Here is a 21,880-nt window from a genome sequence, read left to right as displayed (position 1 = left end):
AGGCCACCACAACCTACTCAAATGTGTTTATGCAACAGAAAGATGACAAGGGGACAAAGGTCTAACTTGATAATCAGGGCTTTCACTGACCAATTAGGTCTAAAACATGCTAAAACCCTGTCCCAGAAAGATTAAGATTAAAAGGGACAGTAGAGGTGCCACCTTGACGCTGTGGCGCTCCACTCTGGGCACAGGCCTCACCTTAACATCCTGACTTCTGATGCTAGGGGCTAGGCTGCCTTGTATGACACCACCCCAAAAGATACTTCTTGCAAAACCAGGGGATGTTGTAAGGCACATGCCAATGGTGTGACCTCAGTGCCACAGTATCAGTGAACCTTTGTAGGAAATTCCTGACAGCAAGTCTCAGCAAGTGACCTTGCCCTCCCTGGCCCCACACACTGCTGGCTGCATGCTCACCTTGTGTTGAGTTTGTCCTGCTGGGCTTTGATCTCCTTCTCACTTGGGTGGCCACTGTGCATGAGCTGACGTGCAATCTGGTTCACCACTGCGACCCGGGAAGCCTGGTTGTTCATTTCAGGCTCAAGGCTCTCAAATCTGGAAAAGCAATTGAACAGGGTAGGTCACCCTCTTGGTCACAAGTGGTGATGGGGGGCGGGTGGTGGCCTCAGCACTGCTGGCAGCTCTCGCACTCACCTGTGCTGGATGACTTCCAGGTCCTCCAGTTTTTCTGGGATCTGCATGTTGTTGAGCCACTGCTCCTTCTCGTCGATCCAGAGCTCACAGGCATCAGCCTCACTGAACATCTTGTACAAGGCCAGGGTGTCCTGCAGTGCCTGCTTCCTCAGCCGCGTCAGCTCTGCCACCTCCTTGTACCGTTCCTCGATGCCTGACAGCCGGCCCCTCACATCTGGAGACTCGGCATGCTCCTGGGGGAGGGCGCTGGCCTGCTCGTGCAGCGTGTCGATGGTGGGCCTATAGTTGGCGATCTCCTCTGCCACGTCCTTGTGTTTCTTGACCAGAGACTGTGTGGAGTACTCGTCGTGGCCCACGTCATTGCTGGAGACAATCTTGAGGATGTCCAGCATCCACGCGTCAATGTCGTCGGCGTCTGCCTGGAATTGGTGTAGCAGCGAGGCCTCCTCCAGGCGCTTCTTCCGGATGGCCGAGAGCTGCTCCAGGTTGGCCCACTGCTCCCGGATGTAAAGGATCCGCTCTCGGATCTTCTCTGACCCAAAGTGCTCCTCTGCGATCATGTCTTCACCTTCTTTGATGGCCTGCTCGAAATGGCCACTGCGGCCGCTCATCTCATCCTCGAATGCCCGGTGCTTGCTGAGCAAGCGCATGACGCTGGTCAGGTCCTTCCCATAATCGTCAGAGGACAGGATCTTCTCCTTCTCTCGTATCCAGCCCTCCTCTTCTGCCATCTCCCAGAAGAACTTCCAGAGGCGACGGGACTCTTCCAGTCGAGCCCGGCGTTCGGCTGCCAGCTGGCAGAGTTCTTGGTAACAGAACTCCATGTGGGCCACGCGGTCTCGGATCACCTGAGGGTCACAGGGCTTGTAACCTGTTTAATGTCAAGGAAGGAATGTGGGAGTATGACAGTTTAGCAGAGGTCCCTGTTCGTTCGCAGGCAGTGAGCTATACCCATTTTCTCACCATGAGATTACCAGTTCCATTCTCACTGCAGAGCCAGATTATGAGGCAGGGGCAATGAGAAGTGTCATTTTTTGGCCCAAGTGCAAAGTCATTACTTATGAACCAAAAAAGGCACATAAATTATAAGAAAAAGGGCAACTACATTTAATTGTTTTGCAAATATAAGGAACACAACCAAATCCTTCCAAACATCCTCTCAACAAGGATATGTACAACCAGATGTGAAAAAGCCATGAGATGCTTAAACAGCCACACCAGGGTGTTGGTATGCATCAAGTGTGGTCTAGGTCAAGTCTGATTGCCAAATATCACCATTAAAAACCAAGGAGCACTTGGGTATTTAAGGAAAACACCTGTCCATTTCAGAAAAGCCAGACAGAGTTAAATAAAGTGTCCATTAGGCTACCCCACTGCATCTTGTGTACCCATGACGTGGTAGCAGACAAACCCACTGGGAACCTACAATAGCACAGAAGCTCCAAGAACCCTGCTGGCACACACCACTTATCTACTTCTATAAATATGGATCTCTGGTGATGAGGAAGTAATGTCTGCAACAGTCCATCCTCACCTTCCCCGTCTGTTGCGAACTTCTGGGCAGAGGCATTGACGCCTCTCACTCGCTCTGCCTGGATGCCAATGTCCGCTTCAACCAGGGCGTGCTTCTGTAACAGGTCTTCCACACCAAGCAAGTGCTTGCCATAGTCTTGAGACAGTAATAGCACCTGCGCGCCAGAGAAAACAGAGAGGACATCTATGCACACAACCTTGACTTCAGTGTCTTATAATCTTGGACATGCTGAGAGCCAGCAACCATGCTACACCCTCTCTCCAGCCACCCTCCCTCCCTGCATCTCAAGGGGAGAAGGACAAGCAATTCGGAGCAAAATCAAACTAACCCAGAAGTTTTTCATCAGGACAGACATGATAAACTAAAGGTGATTTACCCTGGAATAAGCAGGTCACAACTACACTAAGAACAGAATAGAAAAAAAAGGAGCGGTGGAAAGCGGTATGGCAGGTAACCTGGGGCTCGAAGACTCTATCCAAAAAGATAAGAGATAAAGGTCACAGAGTTATTTCACTTCAAAGTTTAAAGAAATCTCCCAGAAGTTGTGGACCTCTCAAATGGCTGTTTGCCTCAGTTAAAAGCTTACTGTTATGCCTCTGAGATACTTCTATCATCAATGGGAGAAGAATCTAGTTGAAAGCTTACAAACCACACCTTTAACCAAACAAACACATGGTCAGGCAGCTTCATGCTTAGAAGGGCCTGAGCAATTTCTTTGGTTTAAGTTTGAATCCATTACCATTTTCTTCTTTTCTTCCATCAGCTCAATTTGGGGGCCTCATGAGACCTCCCCTCCAGATGGAACTTCCACTTCACTCCTACTTCTGAGGGAAATCTCTGGCCCCAAATCTGAACTATAATGTACAACACGATTTATAAAATGAAAAGCATATCCCTGTTAGATTTTATGAACGTTTCTACGTTAAAAAGTCAATGCAGACCACACTTGAGAACATAATAAATCCTGGACAATAAGAGGGCAAACTGATGTTATGAGGTGACTCTGCCTCGCCGCCAGGGACAGTTCAAGAGGTGAGGCAAAAGACGAAGGCTTATATCCCAGGAAGGAAATCCCCTGCACAAGGTCAAGCTTGGGAACACAGTGTGCTGAGATAAAGGGAGTTTCACAGGACTGTCTACAAACTGCCCTGTTCTGTTCAAGCTATGAAGCCAAGTGCCTTCCAGCCTGGGGGACTGCGTGACATGGACGAGCCTTCTACCACTTGCAGCAGAGAACACAAACGGGCGTGGGGATTTGGCACAATGGCAGGCAGGTCTCCTCCCAGGCGGGAGGCAAGCTTGGAACTCTATGCTCAGGGCTGTCCAGTGAGGAAGGGGAAGCACAAACTGGCACTGGCAGCCACTCTGAATCCGCTCTGTCCTATGATGTGTACACATATTACCACACTTAGTCCTTGCTACAACGGATTGAGGTAGGTGGTCAGTGTGATCTCCACTTAAGAACAAAGAAAGGAGGCTCAAGAAGACTACACAGCTCCAGCACCGACAATCTCAACTGGTTCCCAAACACACTGCCTACCACTCTCCCATGTGCCCACATTATCTTCCCAGGCTCCTCCCCAAACTACAGCCACTCACACACAGATCAATGAGATGGAAAGCTAGTTCAACTCTCAAGAATCAACAACATTTGATTGATTCTCTACTGTGGAACAGATCTAAATGAAGTCTAAATCACTGCAGCTGACCTCTAGCTACAGAACTCGTCTTTACACTCCACACGCCATTTAACTCTTAAACCAGCAATCTTCCCACGGGTAATGTGACCCCTCTGCAGCTTCACAGAGAGGGCAGTTAGACCAGTGGCACACTGTACAGCGTGGGGTCAGCGGGTGGGTCAGGGGTGGGTTCCAGAAAAGGGAGGCCCCATTTCATCAGCTCTGGCCTCCTTTCACTCAAGTTCTACCTTCATTTCGTCCATCCAGTCCATAATGTAGAGCATTTCCTGGAATATCTTTTGCAGCCCCAGGTTCATCTCAAGACGCTGCCTCCGGGCCCTGAGCAGTTCCAGCAGGTACTCCCAGAGCCGGATGACATTGTCTTTCCTTGCTGTGATGCGCTTGATGTCGTGGTAGTTCTCCGCCTCAAGCTCCCTGGCCACTGCTACCACCGCCTGCACACGTTCCTCGTATGCGGCGATGTCTGTCTCAATGGCCTCGTGCTTTTTTGTGGCGGCCTCAACAGCAGGAAGGTCAAAACCAAAGTTGTCCTATAGAGAAATGGGAGGAAAAAAACCCCACAAAATAAAAAAGCCATCCAGCTGGAACAAAGAAACAGAGACGGAGGATGGATCCTGAACACCACCTCTGGTGGTTGTAAGGCCACACTGAGTTGAGCCCTGCCAGATGCTGGTCTGTCTCTGCCTTCCTTAGGACACTTACAACACCTTAGTCAAGCTAGGATGCCCTCTCCAAAGCCAATCAGCAACTTCTCATTTTACATTGGAGTCCAAGCTCATATCTAGCACTTTATACTTATGTGACTGGAGCAGGTGACAGTTTGCGTTATGCTAAGTAGAAAAAGAAAGCCACTTTTATTTATTTCATGACTAGTCTTAACTGCCTTGAACGTCAGATGGTCAGAGACAGAAGGTAAGAGAAATTTCTAAAAATTATATAAATGTGAGCAGTTCACACTCACTCACTGGCTCTAAACAAACTGCTTGAGCTGTTTTCAAATCTATGAAAAGTTAGATAAACAGAAGACAAAGTATATTAGAAATGATAAACATCCTCTTCATAGGAAGTGAGCAAGAGGACTCGAGTTACTTCAGAATAGTGGGTGTTGATAAGTGGCTGTCCTGCAGTCCTTGGGTATGGTCTACATTTCTAGATGACCCCAGGAGTGGTTCCCCGAAGAAGGTCTAGAGCAGAACCTGAGACACCAGACGCTGGTTTTCACTCAGCCAGGTCTCCCTCATAGCTGCCTTGCGATCGAATCTGCGGGCGAGCTGTTCCAGTTTCTCCTGTCTGATGAGCTCGTTCCGCAGAGCCAGTTCTCGCTCGTGTTCCGCTTTTTCCAGTCTTTCCCAGGCCTACAGGGGCAAAAAAGAACAGCTTCCTGCAATGTTCAAGGAACTTTCCTTGGCTACAGTCAATGGCTAGTACTTCTCAATAAGACCTGAGAACTTAAAAAGGGACATCCTGTTTCCAGCCTCCCTGACCCTTAAGCCCGGAGAAAAGAAATCGTTTTCTCTCAGTTGAGCCGCATGGGAACACTCTCTCCAATCTTTATTTAAAGGTCTGCTATATTTGGAAAACAAAACAGGGCAGATATGGAGAAATATAACTAAATTATAAATCTCTTACTTTGAGAGGAATCAAAGTATCTTCAACAGCTCTGATCACATAAAAAAGACAAATCCTTTTTCTCAGAAAGAAATCATATTATGAATCTCTTATTCACCCCACACTGGGCCATTTGTTATTTTTTTGCTTTGTTTTTTTTGGTTCAACATTTTATTTATTTAACTAATCTTTATGCTCAACGTGGGGCTCAAACTCAACCCCAAGATCAAGAGTGGCACACTCCACCGACTGAACCAGCCAGGCACCTCCCATGCCCTCCCCCTTCTTTGTGTGCCACTTTGTTTTTAATTCACACATCTAGCATTTTTTTCAAAATCCTCACCAAATGTCCACATTAAATTCATTTCTATGAAATATGCCTTACATTAAAAAAAATGTAAAATAAAATAATCTAAATGTGTACCACTGACCACAGTTCTACATTTTTCAAATTTCTGCTTGGAAATAATACCCACCACGAAATTCTATCATTACAGACAAAACAGGCCAATAATGGAAACTTTTGGACAGCTTCTCTGATAGAAACAGCCCAAATCCTAAGCTCAAACCTCCAGAGATTCCAGATATATGAAATAAGGTTTCAAATTCTCCCTTCTGCAATTTAAAGATGCTGTAGTTGGGGTGCCTAGGTGGCTCAGTCGTGTCCAACTTTGGCCTCAGGTCATGATCTCGCAGTTCATGAGTCTGAGCCCTGTGTCAGGCTCTGTGCTAACAGTGTAGAGCCTGGAGCCTGCTTCAGATTCTGGGTTGCCCCCTCTCTCTGCCCCTCCCCCACTCTCTCAAAAAATAAACAAACATTAAAAATATATATAAATAAATAAAGATGGAGTCGATGGCCTTGAACAAATGAGAGTAACAAGGTAAAGAGAATGAACCAAGACCAGTTTGGTAATATCTAACATTCCCTCCCCAAACTCCAACGGACTAGCCCACCTCAAGTATTTGCTTGACCCCCTGCAAAACCCCAGCCACCACTGTCACTCTTCAACTCAGCAGGCTGGGACAGACCCTTTCAGACTGCCCTGTTAGCAATCAAGACCTAGAACCTGAAGCAATAAAGCAGGTCAAGGCCCTAACAGGACCAGATGGATTGGCTTTACCTTGTTAATGTCAGAGATGAGCTTGCCCTCCCGGGGCATGTAGACCTTCTGATTGTTGGCCCTCATCTTGCTCTGAATAGTAAAAAGCAGCACTTCCAAGTTCCCCTTCTCAGTAAACCTAAGCACAGAAAAAAATAAATATGCTGTTCCTTCAAGGGGAAAAATTAATTTGCTTTTGGAGAAAAAAACATTTCCCACAGCCACACAATCTTAAAAGCCATTTATCTCTGGTCAGATTTATGTGCAACTCAGGTTAGAAAAAACGCAGTACATTAGTTTTTGGGTATTACAGACCTCAAAAAATGCACCTAACTGTGGAATTTTGGTGGGGTTGGTTGACTGTTGTTACTGAGATTTATATTTGGGGGCATACAATACCAGTCCTTTATTAATTACTTCATTCAAGGTTTAGATTATATACATCCCGGATGATGGGCACAGCTGAAAACATTCAGCAAGAATTACTTCAAATGACTACCTACTATAACTTTCAATGGGTTTCAGAGACCGCAGCAAGGAATTCTCAACAGAGCACGTTTACAGAAAAAGGAATGACTTTCCAACTATAAGAAGGGATAAGGTCCATAATCCTTATATCTGACAATTAGAATTTTCAAAAAGAAGTGAAAAATCAAATTTAGGGGAAGTGAAAACTGATCTGAACAGATAGATATAAAACTATATATTATTTGTCTTTACTCAACACAATGTATTTACACATTTTGCTACACACTTCTCAGTAAGCCTGACAATGGGTTACAGCCCCAGGTCTACTGGGAGTCATATAATAAACAATATCCATCCACTCAGCTGCTTCTCTAAAATCCACATCAAGCATGAGGGTTTGGTATAAGGGACCTGTACTATTTCTTAGGATTCTCATGTATCACATGTATCAGACCAGGGACACAATCCACTGGAAGGGCTCACAGAAGGCATGGTTTGTAATAAAGTTCAGCCACTCAGGGTCAGATGAAAAGGAGTAAGATAGGCCACTGGTGACAGGCATTCATTAAGTGAGGAGATCACACAAGTCAGAAAGCAGGGGTCCATGCTGCAATCATCTCTCTTTCCACACTAATTATAACACATTCCAATCTGCATCTTACTTGGGTGGTTTCTCCACAGTGCGGTAAGTGTTAAAAGCCTGAAGCTGTTGTTGAACCCCAACCAGAGAATTGGCAAATTTGCGATTGTTCAATATAATGATGGTTTGTTCAATCCACTCCAGAAGATCAGAGGCAAGTGACTCATACTTTTCAATCATTTTTTCTGTTTCAATAGCATTGTCAAGCACCTGTAAACAAGAGTTAGAAAAACGGGAAAGATCGTGTTGCCAAGTAAGAAAAACATGATTATAACCCTACATGAGCACATGCACACTTAATGGACTGGCTTTGAAACAGTTCTCTGCTACTCTGGCCCAAGCATTTCAAACTAGAGGAACTATTGGTTAATAGGCACTCAGACTGTAGCCATTATTTGTGAGCAATGACAGCTTAACTCAAGTGTAATTGGTTCTGTAACCTCCCAACCCCCAGGCAAAGGGTTTCAGATTCTGAATGACTCCTGTTGCCTAAGCTCCAAAATTCCTAGAAAAAACGAAAAGGGCTCTATTTTGCTTGGTCCTGTCCCATGAATGTCCTTGAATTTTCTGAGGTGTTCTGAAATATATGGTGGTGAACATCAGCCAAATGAGAATTAAGAAGCATAACAGTGAGGCCTTTTCAACTGAATAAATAGGATTTCCTACCCATGACATCAACCGACTCAGATTTCCAATACCCAATCTTCTGATAGGGTATAGGAGAGGGCTGTCTCTGGGTCTGAGATGCCCCTGAAATCCCTCCCTAAACATTGTAGCTACTCCTACCTCCTGTTACTCTTAGGGACAAAGAGGCTTCCTGCCTACTTCTCTGCCACCAGAAGTGTCCACCACAAGCTGCTGCTGGCTGAACTGATGAGTGCACAGGAGAACAAGGTGCTCGGTGGCAGTACATTAAGACACGAGCTTTAATCATGTCTCACAACTTATAAAATTGGTGTGAACTCACCTTTCCAATTCGTTTTCCTTCAACAGCCAAAGCCTTCATCTTAGAGAAGTAGTGGTAATAAGTCACCACATAAGTGATAATGGACTTCTCATCAGGGTGGTCCACACTGATATCTGTAACCCGGAGAAGATTTCCTCAGTACTCTGCTCAGAGTGCTACCACCCAGGCAGCAGCAACAACCCAGAATGACCGCCTAATACTGACACAGGTCAGTGTCTCCAATTTTTATACTTAGAGTTCTGCCATCAGTGCAGTAATTACAAGGCTAATGAGGATGAAACCATCTCACTGATTCTTTTATGATATGAATATTCACGAATGCCTTCTACTATTGCAATAAGGACATAAAAGTCTTAAGAGACATGATCCTTTCTCTTCAGGATCCCAAGCCATGAAGAAAACAACATGTACACAAAACAACTAGAGAAAAATGAAGAATACAGTAAGAATTACGTCAGAATTCATGTGGCTACTATCTAGGCATACCACGTTCATCTCCCTGCCCAATTCTACTCCCAAACTGGGTTTGTGCTGCTTGAATCCTCATTTATGCCAATGCCACCTGAATTTCTTCCAATCATTCAGTCTTTGGACATCTTTACCTTGTTGTTACCTGTTATCCAGTTAGTCACCAAATCTGAGTCCAGATGATTCTACTTATGGAATCTTTACTGTCATTTATGGTTCAGACTCTCATGGTCACATAACCAGATATGAAGCAATAGCTTCCTCATTGGGTTTCCCTACCACCCAAGTCACTTTACACACTGTACCTGGTTGATCTTCCAGAAGCATAGCTGTGAACACTCTTTCTCCTAGCTCAAAATTACTCAAAAGTGCCCTACAATTTACAGAAATAAAGTCTAAGCCCCTTAATCCTCTGCCATAACTTTCCTTCCCTTCATTCCATCCATCCATCGAGTATTTATCAGGCTCCCTATAAGACCTAACCACTGTTCTAGACATTTCTAATTCTATAGCCTACTATTTATTCTCAGGCATAAGGGGGCTATTCAACAACCCCCCACACACACATTCCACAATTCCTAATACTCCTTCCCTTTACTCACAATATCCCTTTGCCTAAGACATCCTTCCCCACGCCATCACCTTCTTCCTAACCTTCAGCTCCACCTGAAGTTACCACCCCAACACAGTTATTTCTGATCGCTACAGCCAGAATTAGTGTCTCTCTCCTAAGTTCCCTTAAGGACTCTGTTTACATGGACACACAGTCCATTCTCTGCCAGGTATTATAATTCAGTACTCATACACGCTTTCTTTGTTTCACAAGACTAAGTCCCCAAGGGTAGGAACCCTGTGTCTTGGTAAGCCTGGTGCTGCTCCACCTCTCAAATTCCTGGTGTGTTGTGTTGCACAAAGTGGGTAGTCAGAAAGTATTCACTAAGAGGGGGAATAAATGCATGAAGATGGCAAGTGTTTGAGGTATGGCAATACAAGTGAAGTATTAAACTCAGGACAGATGGAGAAGAGAACACATAGGATGAATAACACATAGGATAATCAGGCTGCTTTTCAAAATGCATTCACACACGTGCCTTCTATCTTTCTGGTGCCCATGTGTGAGGCAGGATTGTTTCTCTTACTTTTAAGATGAGAATACTAGGGCACAGGGCAGGAAAGCTCCCTGCCAGTGTCACCGAAGCAGCTGATGGCAATGGGGGCCAGCAGAGCAGCTACTGTTTCCCCCCCAGAGTCCCTGTGGCCAACTCTGCATCTGGCTCAGCCCCATTCAAGTATGCCCCAAAGAGAGAGAAATGGATGAAGGCCAGAAAAAAAATGCTGGTTCTGTACACAATACAATAAACACAAAATGTCAACATGACTGGGAAGATGTGAGCAGGCAAAAACCTTGTGGTTTTGTAACTAAACTGCAATCTTATCTTAGCTGATGCTCTCTGGGGCACTCAACAACTAACAATAGCTAAGAACAACTAATAATCAAGATCAAACCGGACAAGTGACATCAACTGCCTTTTTTTAGCTCCTTGTCTTGTGATCTGGGAAACATCAATCCCCTTTTCCATACTGGGAAGTGATTAGAAAGATTAACGAATGAGCAAGTTATTTAAAAAATATCTGTCATAGTGGTAGGAAAAAAAAGGTTATTTAGCAAAGCACAAAGAGCTACAGCTGAAGAAGAATGTCTTCCCATAGTTAAAGTAGGGGTTAAGAAGGAAGATTAATCACAGCCCAAGGAATTTTAGTTTTCTGTTTATATTAAGAAATCATTTAATGGGTTAGCACAAAGATAATTTTATCTCCACTTCCTGTATAGTGAACTTATCAGGGAATCTGATGCATCGGAAAGAGCAAGCCTGCTTGGCAGCCTCATGACCTCAATCTGTCCTTGGGGAGTTCAACTTCCTGTTCTATATTTATAAGAACTTTAAACTTTCACTCACAGCTTTCTCTGTAATATTTGCTCACAGCTGAGAGCCATGATCTAAAGAGCTCCAGCACTACAAACAAATCCTCTTATGTTTCAAATGCTTTTCAAAATAAGAAAAAGTACCTATGACAGCTCATGCTAAAATCCTACAATTAGGATTCTGTGTGAACTAAGGGAGTTATGGCCTGAGGGAATGCCCCACACCAGTCGACTCCAAGTCACCTGCAGTCAGTCTCTGGGGTCCTGCTGCAGGGACTGAGACTGGAGACAGTGGTTTCAGGCAGAAACGGTCAGCCATAGGAAGGGACTAAGTCTTAACACTTCTTCCATTCACATGTTCCCCTTTCCTGATGCACCTTCTTCACCTAAGTTGTTCTTGCTCACAGCAAACACTGAACAAGGCACCTTCCCCAGCCCCCACCCCTAGTCTTGCACCCATTCATCCCCCATGGCTGCTTGCCACCTTGGGATGAAAGTAGTCAACAAACATTTGCTGAGAGTCTATGGCAGTTCTCTTCCTTGAGCACAGCTTCTAAGAACTTCCAGTGACTGCTGAATAACCTCTAAAAATTTTAGCCTGTAGAGCCCTGACCCACCTTTCCAGTGGTAGTTCCTATTATTATTCTAAACACCATTCCCAATGAACTGTTAGTCCCCAAACACACCTTCCTAGTTCCTGGTTCCATACCTCTGCTCACACAAGTACCTCTGCCTAGCAAGCCCTCCCCTTCCCATCATGTTTAAACCATACTCATCTTTCAAGGCCTTTTTAAACAGAATCCTTTGCACAAATCCTCAAGTAATTCCCACCCCAAAATTAAGCTCCTCTTCCTTCAATAATTCCCAAAGCACACTACACAAATAAAACAAATTGACAGAAAGCAGATTTTATATAAGCCCCCCAATACCATCCCACCTTTCATCCCTCACGGTACCTTCCGGATCCAACAGTTTAGTGAGGCCAAGGTGCTGCTCTGCCAGATTAAACGCATTCTGCAGATTGTAGTGTGCATTGGATTTCTTTAGTTTGTCGAAATCTATCAGGTCAGGCCTATGCAGAACAACAGTGGAACATGACAAAAACTATGGCTTGAAAACACATGTGACCAATGAGATGCGATCATTACTCCAAAAGCCGTAGAAATCACCCCTTACAGTAATACTCTATAATATTATTTAATCATCAAACAATGAAATCTGATTTTTGAATAAACACTTCAAAGTTTATTAAGACAGCTGAAGATAGATAATGGGCAAACTTGTCTGTTTGGGATAATTTACATATTCTCTCACATTTTCCTCACATGGAATGCAGAATTCTCACCGTGGTGCAACATCTAAGGCAATGGATATGAGGATCAAAAGTCACCCAGATCTGCTAACAGAAGAGTGTCAACATTCTACCCCCAAATTGTTAGCATGATTCCTAAGGATCTGACTTACCGGTGTTTGTGTATCAGGGCATTGAAGGCCATGCCGTCCCTCCAGCTGGTGGTGAAATTGTGAATGTTGACGTTCGGGTACCTAGCAGAGACCAAGCACAAGAGAAAAATCAATAGAATTACTAAATAAAATTTACAATTTCGTGAAATGCAGTGTTTAAGAAAAAGTTTGTAAGCACTGTAAAAATGTTGAGGCAGTAAATGTCAAAAGGACAATTAGAGCAAACACTGTTTCAACTTCAGCATGCTATAAAATAAAAAAATACACATCCACATGGCTTTTCTTTCTTGGTAAGTCAACTGGCCAAAAGACTGTGAACTGTGTCCTAGATTTAAAAACAACACTTAAAGAGGAAAAAATGACCACAACCCAGATGCCTAGAGGCCTCTCTGCTTTCACTGGCCTTCTACTCTGTCAGCAAAGATATCAGGAGTCTGCAGTCACTGAGATCTGAATTCACACGCTACTTGGGGAGAGGAAGCAGCTGGGATTCACATGACACCTGGCTTTCTTGCTTATTATCACTGACTTGAATAAAGTCTTATAAACCAAGTATCTCCCTGAAAAACTTCCCTACGTTTGAGACCTACCCCTCATCACTGAGCTATTCTGTACCATACTGGACATTACTAACTTTGTATCTGTGGTTGACTAAAGGTTTATAACTAAGTTGATGCCCTTATTAGACATATACTCTTGATGGGCTCCATGCTTACTGTTAATTGATCATGTCCATTAGAGTTATAACTGTCCTCAAAGTAGTTCTGACAAAACCTCCAGTTAAACCAAAATCGGTGCTAAGTATCATGAACCCTAGCAATTTTAGTGAGCAACACAACAGGGGCAGTGCTCTAAAAGTATTTTCACTAAAATTTCACTAAGGAAAACTGAGATAATGTATAAGGACTACTCTTAAGTTTATCGCACAAAGCTCTCCAACAGCAGCGAAAATTAAAGGGAGGAGAAAACCCACAATTGCTTTTTAAAAATATCATGGATGTGTTTCCTAAACATGATTTCTGGATTTTAAAATTCAAGATATACTGCTCTCTGGAGCGTCTTTAACAAAGAGAGGGAAAGTGACTACAGAGATGACAGGTCCAGAATATAAATCAAAACTCCTTCCATGTTGTGAGCTAGCTAAAATGTCAGCTATCAACTGCTTACGAGTCAATAAGATTTCTCGATGGAAGCAGTGGAAGAGATACTTGTCAACACCTCAGGAGTGATGACTGCAGCGGAACCTTGTCCTGGGCACAGTGGCCCCTGATCCCCTGTGAGTTCACACTCACCCAGCTGTCTTCATCTGGCACCACAACAGCAATGCATCCTTGGCAGATTTCTTCTCTTTGTTGTCTTCAGTTTCTACACTGATATCCTGGATCTAAGATTTACAAAGAAGTATTAGTCAAATAGATGGTCAAGCTGTCCACGACTGCTGGAGAAGAACAGGTCTTATACATGAAGAGTAAACTTCAGATCACAATCCAGTCCTGCAGATTTACTTACTGTGCCAAAGAAAACTGCTTTTTCACACTTCACCTAACAGAAACACCAACTAGCTTTTCTACTTTGCATGGAGGTAAGAAGTGAAGACTACTTAACCTGCATGACTTCTCAGAACTATCCACTGGGAGTCACTTCTAACCTCTAGGTAGCCCATCTTTCCAACTACAAGCTAGCACAATGGTTCACACTGTAAATAACTTGAACCTTGTCAGATCCCAGAAAAATACCTGGTTCAGTTTTTTATAACCAATTATTTTTTCACACTAGGGTGTGTGTCACTCATAGATGAGGATAGCCTATATTCCTTTTCCTAAAAAGTGACCCAAATTCTTGAAGAAAGCACACATTTACACTCTGTGTTTCTGTAGTCTGTGCTATGGTCTGAATGTCTATGACTCCTGCAAATTCTTACACTGAAATCCTAACTCCCAAAGGTGATGGTATTAGGAGATGGGGCCCTTGGGAGGTGCCTAGGTCATGAGGATGGGATCCTCGTGAACAGGATTAGTGCCTTATAAGAAAGGCTCCAGAGAGGTCCTTAGCATCTTCCACAATGTTAGGACACAGGGAGAAGTTTGTGATCCAGAACAGGGCCCTCACCAGACCATGCTGGCTTGATCTCAGACTTCACCTCCAGAACTGCGGGAAATGAATTTCTATTGTTTGTAAGCTACCGTGTTTGTGGTATTTTGTGATAGCAGTCCAAATGGACCGAGACAGTCTGCATTCATAAGTTGCTCACTGGCAGCATAAACGCAACAGCATACACAGAGCTTGGTCTACTGGCACCAACATCAGACAGCCTAGGTCTAAAACTAGGTTCCACCACCAACTGTGTGTCACTGGGCAAGTTCCTTAGCTTCTCATCTGAGGAATGGCAACAGCAACAGTGGCTGTCTCACAGCACTGTTGTGCACTTAAATGAAGAAAGAATATCAAGTGCTGACTTCATAATGAAGATCCATAAATGATAGCTCTTTAGATTAGGGGCTATCTACCAGTTATGTGATTTTAGAAAAATGCTCTATATACCCTCTGTCTTTAGGTTCTTGCCTATGATACTACAATGTGGGATGGTGGGTGGGGGTAAACGGTGGTGGCCTAGCAGGCCCTCCATCATCTTTTAGCTCTAACCATTCCAAGTTTCCTTGCCTTTGTCCCTGTTAAAGGTCTTCCCATTTAATCTAGAGATGTGCCCCAGCATTCTTTTTGGAAAAGAGACAGGAGGAGGATAAAATACATAAATAAGAGATGAAAAAGTCAGAAACTTTCAACTAGGAAAAACACCTACAAATTGAAATAATTATACTTCTAAAAAAAAAATCCTTTTTTAACTGTGGTAAGTATGTGAGGTGAGTCTGCATAAGCTCCAAACATTATCATTAGGATCCTGAGTTCTTATGCACAAAGTAAATGTGAAAGAACAACATTACTCAAGGGATAAGACACAGATTCATCAGGACAGACAGGTGAAATCCCACACACTAACCCCTGTCAACCTCCTTATGCTTCGGGGTGAAGAAGGGAGTCTATTTCCACACTTGCTCATTTAGAAACAGTCTACTCTTCTGCAATGAAGACAGTTCCCTATCTACACAAGGCAAACTCAGAGGCCTTCATTCCAGTTTCTCACAATATCCTTCACTCTCTTTTAAAGGGACAGAATAAAACCTGTGTGTTATCATTAGTATTTAATGGATACCTACTATGCACAGACAGGCCAGGCCATGTCCTGGGAGTTCTGGGGCCACACACACACAGACACACACAAAGAGGGAATGTAAGATGAGGCTGTATATTCAGAAACTGGGAGAAAGAGATTTCTGTAGAACGTGGGGAAACTTCACAGAGGAGGCAAAAAGCAAGCTGGGCCTTGGCTGACGCAGAATCAATACGTATTTGTGAAATGGGTGATGATTCAATAAGCCTGGTGGAGGAAGCTAGGTCATGTAAGACACTAACACTGCAGGCCATGCAGTGACATCATCAGCCTAAGTTTCTTGCCTCAAAAAAAAAGAGAGAAAGTATCTATCAGCATTTACAAGTTCAATTACAGAAAAAGGCAAGCTGTCAGGAAGCTAATTAATCGATGACTTAACCCCATTCATGCTGAGAATCCTGGAAAGGGCTGCGTGTGCCAGCTCACCAACGTGGGCAATGACCCGATGTGAAGAGAGGCCACCATCAGGATGCCCCTCCACGCTCTGATTCCTACAGGCCAAAGGCAACAGAAATAGAACATTTTACTCTACAAAACTGAGGTGAGGTTCAAGGAGGGTGCTGTTAATATCACCTCTGTTGGCCTGAGAATGAGAGCTATTATTAGTGAATTTAATGGTATTCATTTTCAAGTCATTCAGGAACTAAATGACAGAAACCTACATAAGAATTGTTTGCAAAATAGAGTCTTTGGTTGTTGTAATTAACTCCATTCATGATGTCTTCTTCAACAGTGGTTCCTCCTTAAACCCACCTAAATAGAATAGTTGGGAGTGTGGACAGGGGAATCTGAATTAGTAAAAAGCTTTCCCAAGGAGTCAGATGATCAGCCAGACTTGGGAACCACCATTCAGGGAGTTTCTTTGGATAGCTCTTTTTGCTCCCACCTCCTCCTCCCACATACACACCCAGAACACTGCTAACTCAAACCCACTCCCAGTGGAAATGAGAAAGAAAACAACTGGTTACCTGCTGACTTCAGAATTTTAGGAAGAATACAAAGAGAGCTATAATTTGATTTCAGGCTTTGCCCTTTTTTGGTGAGATTTTTATTTAGCTAGAAAAATCAATCAGACTTTATATCAAAGGGGTGGAACAGGAAGGAAAGGCACAGAGAACACAGCCACCCAGGAGACAGGATTGTTAGGACATTTGTTTGCAGAGTAACCTGACGCTTTGGTTAAGAAGTGTTTCCTGCATTTCAAATTCTAATTGAAAAGCAAGAGCATGAAGCATTGCCTGGAGAAAGAACCAGTAATCAGGCCAGAGGTGCTCCAACAGTGCTGAAATTCTGAGCTCTCTCCTAAAGGGTCAGAAGTATGCATTGCAGCCCTGACTGGCTTTGTAATCCTGGATAAGACTCCTCCTTTTCCTCACAAAGAAACTGGACAGAACGACCTTGAAGGTTCCTTTTGGTTTAGAGATCTATACTTAGAGCCTTCCCCTCGAGTATAACAAACCCAAAGAATTGTCATCGATTCAAACAAGCATAAGGTTTTTGCATATTCCCCCTGAAAATGGCTTCCTCACATCCAAAGGAGAAAGAGAAAGTGAAAATAGAGTGCACACACATATCATAATCCTAAACAGCTTCTCCTGAATATATTCCATGACACGAGCTACAATCTGGTGAAGTTCAGATAGTCTACTACCAGTATCCCAGCATCAACCACATCCTTCTTATCTTTGGTCCTGAAAGACTAGTGGCTGACACCAGACGTTTACAGGAGGTACCAGTGAAACGATGGGTGGGGATGTAGCCCAGAAACTCCCTTATCTGACAAGAGAACCAAGACTTTCAGGGGCTAGCAAGACTGAGGGAGGATGTGGTAGCTGCGATGTGCCTACGGGTGGCTGAATGGGACCCAGCGCTCCGCACACCTGACTTGGGGATGCCATTTCCACAAGGATGCTCCTAGCCAGGGAGAAGGCAGAACCTTGGGGGCCAAGCCCCTACCTGGAAGCGCAGGATGATGGTCCAGATGAGGCCGAGGGTCAGCCGGTGGTTACCATCCACGATGTCATGGGACCCCATGTTCTCAAGATGGACTCTCTGCTCCTTCAGGAACTGAAGGGCCTTGTCCACATTCTCCAGACAATGGATACGCATTCGTCCCTTGGTGGGTTTAGGCTACAAACAGGAGAGCAGAAAATAGAAACAGATCATGTAATGGGGCAGAGACAGGCTCAGCTCAGAGCTACTGCCCAGAGTTCACACATGCCTGCTCATGCAGCACTCTTCTACCCAAACCAAAACATTAAAAACATGTATACTCAGTACAAGGACAGTATCTACTTAACATCCTTATGAGAGAGAAGTTTACTTAACGGATGGTGATAACTCTTCAGAGGTTTGTTTAATTATGCAAGTGACACAATTACAAATGAGCAAAGAAGCTGGAAGGTTAGAGAGAAAGGAACCCCATTTCCATCAAGGATTTCAGAGCTACTGCTGCCACCCATGCAGTTTTCTGCAGATGCAGGGCAAAACACTCGATTTTTCTGACTGCTTTAGATGTAAAAGTAGGTTTGCTACCTGCAGGTTTGGGCTGTTTCCTAAGACTGGCTCAAAATGAAAAGCGGATACACCACCAAATGAGAATTTCCAAGTGGCGGTTTTGTGAGAGTGACGCAAAGGGCTGAGAAAAAGGGTGTGACCCCCTGAGAAGGACAAAGGAAAAGAAAATAGAGAGTAGTTTAATGTGAATACCTCAATGTCTCTTTTTTTACTCAGTTATATCTAATCCAAGAGGCCCTGGGGAGGTGAACATTTTAAATAAGTAAAACAAAAGACAAAGGCACACATACAGGAAATTCTCTGTGGGCCTCTGTCGACAGCTCTATGGGGTCTAGAGCAAGCTCATGCCTCCACCGCCTGGCTCTGTCCCTCCCCTCCTTTCCATTTCCCAGCACAACCCCCTCTAGCACAGGCAGCACCTCAGACTGACACTTCCTTTTGCATCCTGAGGCCTTTCCCTCTCATCTCTTTTCAATGACTGTGCACCTGACTAGTAAGACCTGGGTCCGCTGATGCATGCTGTTTCAATCCCAAAGTGGCCTGCAGAGCAATGAGGACAGGGCCATTCTACTAAGTGCAGTACACAGTCTCCCAAGTGTGCCTCAAAGGGGACAGAAGAGGTCATTTCCTAACTGAGGGTGAGAGAAACAGTGTGGATGGAATCGGAAGAAGCTAAAGAGAAGGGGAAGGAGTAGACTGGGGGGCTGTTGGTATCTTCCCAGGCTTCATCACTGTTCTTTCAGACTTTATTTTGAAAAACTCAATTGCAAACACACAAGGCCTTCCAAGCCTCTATTCTCTCTCTACAAAATCTCAGTGGAACCTGTGCTCCTTTCCACATGAATGTATATACAAAGCGTGAGTGGGGGAGAATGGTGATAAGGGTCCACTTCCCAACAGGTTGATCAAGTCTAATGCCACCTCGAAGGGACCCCATGTGGATGTGACTGGCCATGCCAGATGAGCTATGGATGGTTCACTAGAGACCCAGATGCAACTTAAGTCCCTGAAAAGCACCAGCCATTGGAAACACCAGGGCATGAGACAAAGGAAGGAACTAGAAGAAAAAATTCAGACAAACCTCTTCAGGTAAAATGGTCAGACTCCTTCAAATGGTTAAAAAATATACAAACCTCATGAACTTCCAAAAGCCAGGAAAAAGGAAAAAAAAAAAAAAAAAAAAAAAAAGGGAAAACTTTCAGGAACCAACCCTCTTTTCTGCAATTCTCCCCAAATCAAACCAAGGCGGGGGTGGAGTTTCCCTTTCCCTAAAATTTCCCTACTGCTCATGGCCTCTTCTCTTTTAAATCATCAGACACGAGCAAACCAGCCCTCTGCTGGTTTTTGTTGGACAGTTGAGTGTAGAAGATAACTGTAATGTTGAAATACCTATGTTCAAGCTACAATTTCCCCATTTTCTGGCAAATAAGAGCCTCACTTCTCAACTATTTACCCATAAATTGATCAGAATACCAGTAATTATCTCAAAGGGCCGCTACATAAATGAAATGGTAATCTAATCACTATAGCGTTCTCAAACACACAAAATGTCTCGTTACCAGCAAAGGGCACCTCAAGTATCTTCCTCCCAACAATTCTACTTAAAACAAAAGGGGGAGGACTCTCCCCTCTCTCTGTGTTTAGGTATAACACACCTCTCTGGAGACAGCAGCAAATTTTTAGGGTCTAGACAGAACTTGCCCATTAAGAGCCTGAAAAGTTGAAAGTTAACATACTTCAATTTTTGAAAGGCAAGTTTAAAACCAGAAGAAAATGTGCCTCCAAACAGTGATGATAATACCACTCTTCTAATCTTGACACCCAAAATTAAATTCTGGACTGGAATGAAAAGAAAAAGTGGTAGAGAAAACTGTGACTGGTTGGTGTCTTGACAGAAGGGAAAGGACATGAAAATACCCAAATCTCAACACTTGGGGCTTCTGCAATAGTGAGGACTCTGTAGTTCAAAGTTTATTAGAAAACAAGTCTGAGAAACATGATTTACAGAGACATTTTAAATATTATTACTATAGGGGCGCCTGGGTGGCTCAGTCAATTGAGCGTCCGACTTTGGCTCAGGTCATGATCTCTTGGTTTCTGAGTTCAAACCCCACATCAGGCTCACTACTGTCAGCACAGACCTGCTTCCAGTCCTCTGTCCCACCCCCTTCTTCCCCCACTCTCAAAAATAAACATTAAAAAAAAGAAAACTAAATAAATATTATTACTGCTCTATAGCTGCTAATTCAAACTCAGCTAACTACCATATAGTAAAAATTATTCTACCACCTTTCCGTTTCTCCAACGCTTTCCCACATTTCACTCAGTGGAAGCTCACTCATCTTTGGTGGCACTTGTTAAACTCCTTCTAAACCAAAAGAGTAATAAACAAGACATGGTGAGGTTAAAGGATGGTGGCACGATACAAGGGAGAGTAAGGATCAAGACTAAAACTCAAGTATCCCAGTTTTCAAGTCTTGTGTTCTGTGTGCTTCACAGAGGGGCTATAAAATGTTTTCAGGCATAATACTTGGGCACGTTAAGAAATGACTACAGGAAACTAATTTTAAGAAATATTAATGACCTCACAGAGCTATACAGTGAAACACATTGGTCATTAAAACTGCAAAGCCCCCTTAGGGGCACCTGGGTGGCTCAGTTGGTTTAGTGTCCGACTTCGGCTCAGGTAATGATCTCGAGGTTTATGAGTTCAAGCCCCGCATCAGGCTCTGTGCTGACAGCTCATAGCCTACAGCCTGCTTCAGATTTTGTCTCCATCTCTCTGTCCCTTCCCTCCTCGCTCTCTGTCTCTCTCTCAAATATATTAAAAAAAAAAAACAAAACACAAAAACAAAACAAAACAAAACAACTGCAAAGCCCCCAAGATTTAAAAATTCTTGGTGGCCACTGATAGACCTACTATGTTAACCTCTGTTATGTGGTTAATAACTGTTATTGCATTTAATCCTCACAGTAACACTGAATAATAATTACCATTTTATGGATGAGAACACGCTGGTTTAGAGAGATGGAGTAATCCATATGGCTAGTCCCTTTGTGGCCAGTAAGGATTCCAAAGCTCATGGTCTTCATGCTACACCGAGAACCAAGAGCAGTGCACATTTCCACACGAAAGGAAATAGACTCAGTTCCCATCTAGCAGATAGTTTTCATTTTTTTAAAAGCTATTTTTATATCACTAACTTCCATCCTCTTAAAAGGAAAAAAGAGATAACAATGGAGAAAACTGAACACAATGGAACTAGGGAGGAAGGGTGCATTTCTCAGTAATAAACACTTTCTTAAAGCCACGCCCCAAGAGCAGCTGATTGTGCCAAGAAATGGAGTGCTCCCTGTCTTGCCTCCATTAATTATTGTCAAACTTCTAGTGTGGCATTGGTGTGTTCCCACAACAACATGTGCATTTCTGATGGGGCAGTCTGAAATGCCGTTAATGTGGAGACAAGGATCAATACCAGACCCATATGTTTCTCAGAAACAAGTGGTGGTGGTGGTGGCGGGGGGGGGGGGGGGGGGGGGGGGGGGGGGACGGGGCATTTTTTTGTTTTGCTCATGCAATCCCTTTTAAAATAGGGGGGGGCGG

At 43.9% G+C, this 21,880-nt stretch overlaps 1 protein-coding gene across 5 annotated transcripts in view; it reads right to left on the bottom strand.

Moving 5' to 3' along the window:
- Nucleotides 1-21,880, bottom strand: part of SPTBN1 (spectrin beta, non-erythrocytic 1) — a 199,180-nt gene that overhangs the window by 44,703 nt on the left and 132,597 nt on the right. For all 5 annotated transcript variants that reach the window (XM_049650248.1, XM_049650244.1, XM_049650245.1 and 2 more), the window contains 12 exons: nt 17,716-17,889; nt 13,823-13,914; nt 12,531-12,611; nt 12,023-12,138; nt 8,675-8,787; nt 7,730-7,917; nt 6,621-6,738; nt 5,088-5,246; nt 4,119-4,421; nt 2,192-2,345; nt 658-1,528; nt 421-558 (listed from right to left, as the gene is read on the bottom strand). In XM_049650248.1, coding sequence (XP_049506205.1) covers nt 421-558; nt 658-1,528; nt 2,192-2,345; nt 4,119-4,421; nt 5,088-5,246; nt 6,621-6,738; nt 7,730-7,917; nt 8,675-8,787; nt 12,023-12,138; nt 12,531-12,611; nt 13,823-13,914; nt 17,716-17,889 — 2,507 coding nt within the window. The remainder of the gene's footprint in view (nt 1-420; nt 559-657; nt 1,529-2,191; nt 2,346-4,118; nt 4,422-5,087; nt 5,247-6,620; nt 6,739-7,729; nt 7,918-8,674; nt 8,788-12,022; nt 12,139-12,530; nt 12,612-13,822; nt 13,915-17,715; nt 17,890-21,880) is intronic.

The sequence above is a fragment of the Panthera uncia genome (genome assembly GCF_023721935.1).
Source record: "Panthera uncia isolate 11264 chromosome A3 unlocalized genomic scaffold, Puncia_PCG_1.0 HiC_scaffold_11, whole genome shotgun sequence".
NCBI lineage: Eukaryota > Metazoa > Chordata > Mammalia > Carnivora > Felidae > Panthera > Panthera uncia.
This window is presented reverse-complemented; position numbering and strand designations above follow the sequence as displayed.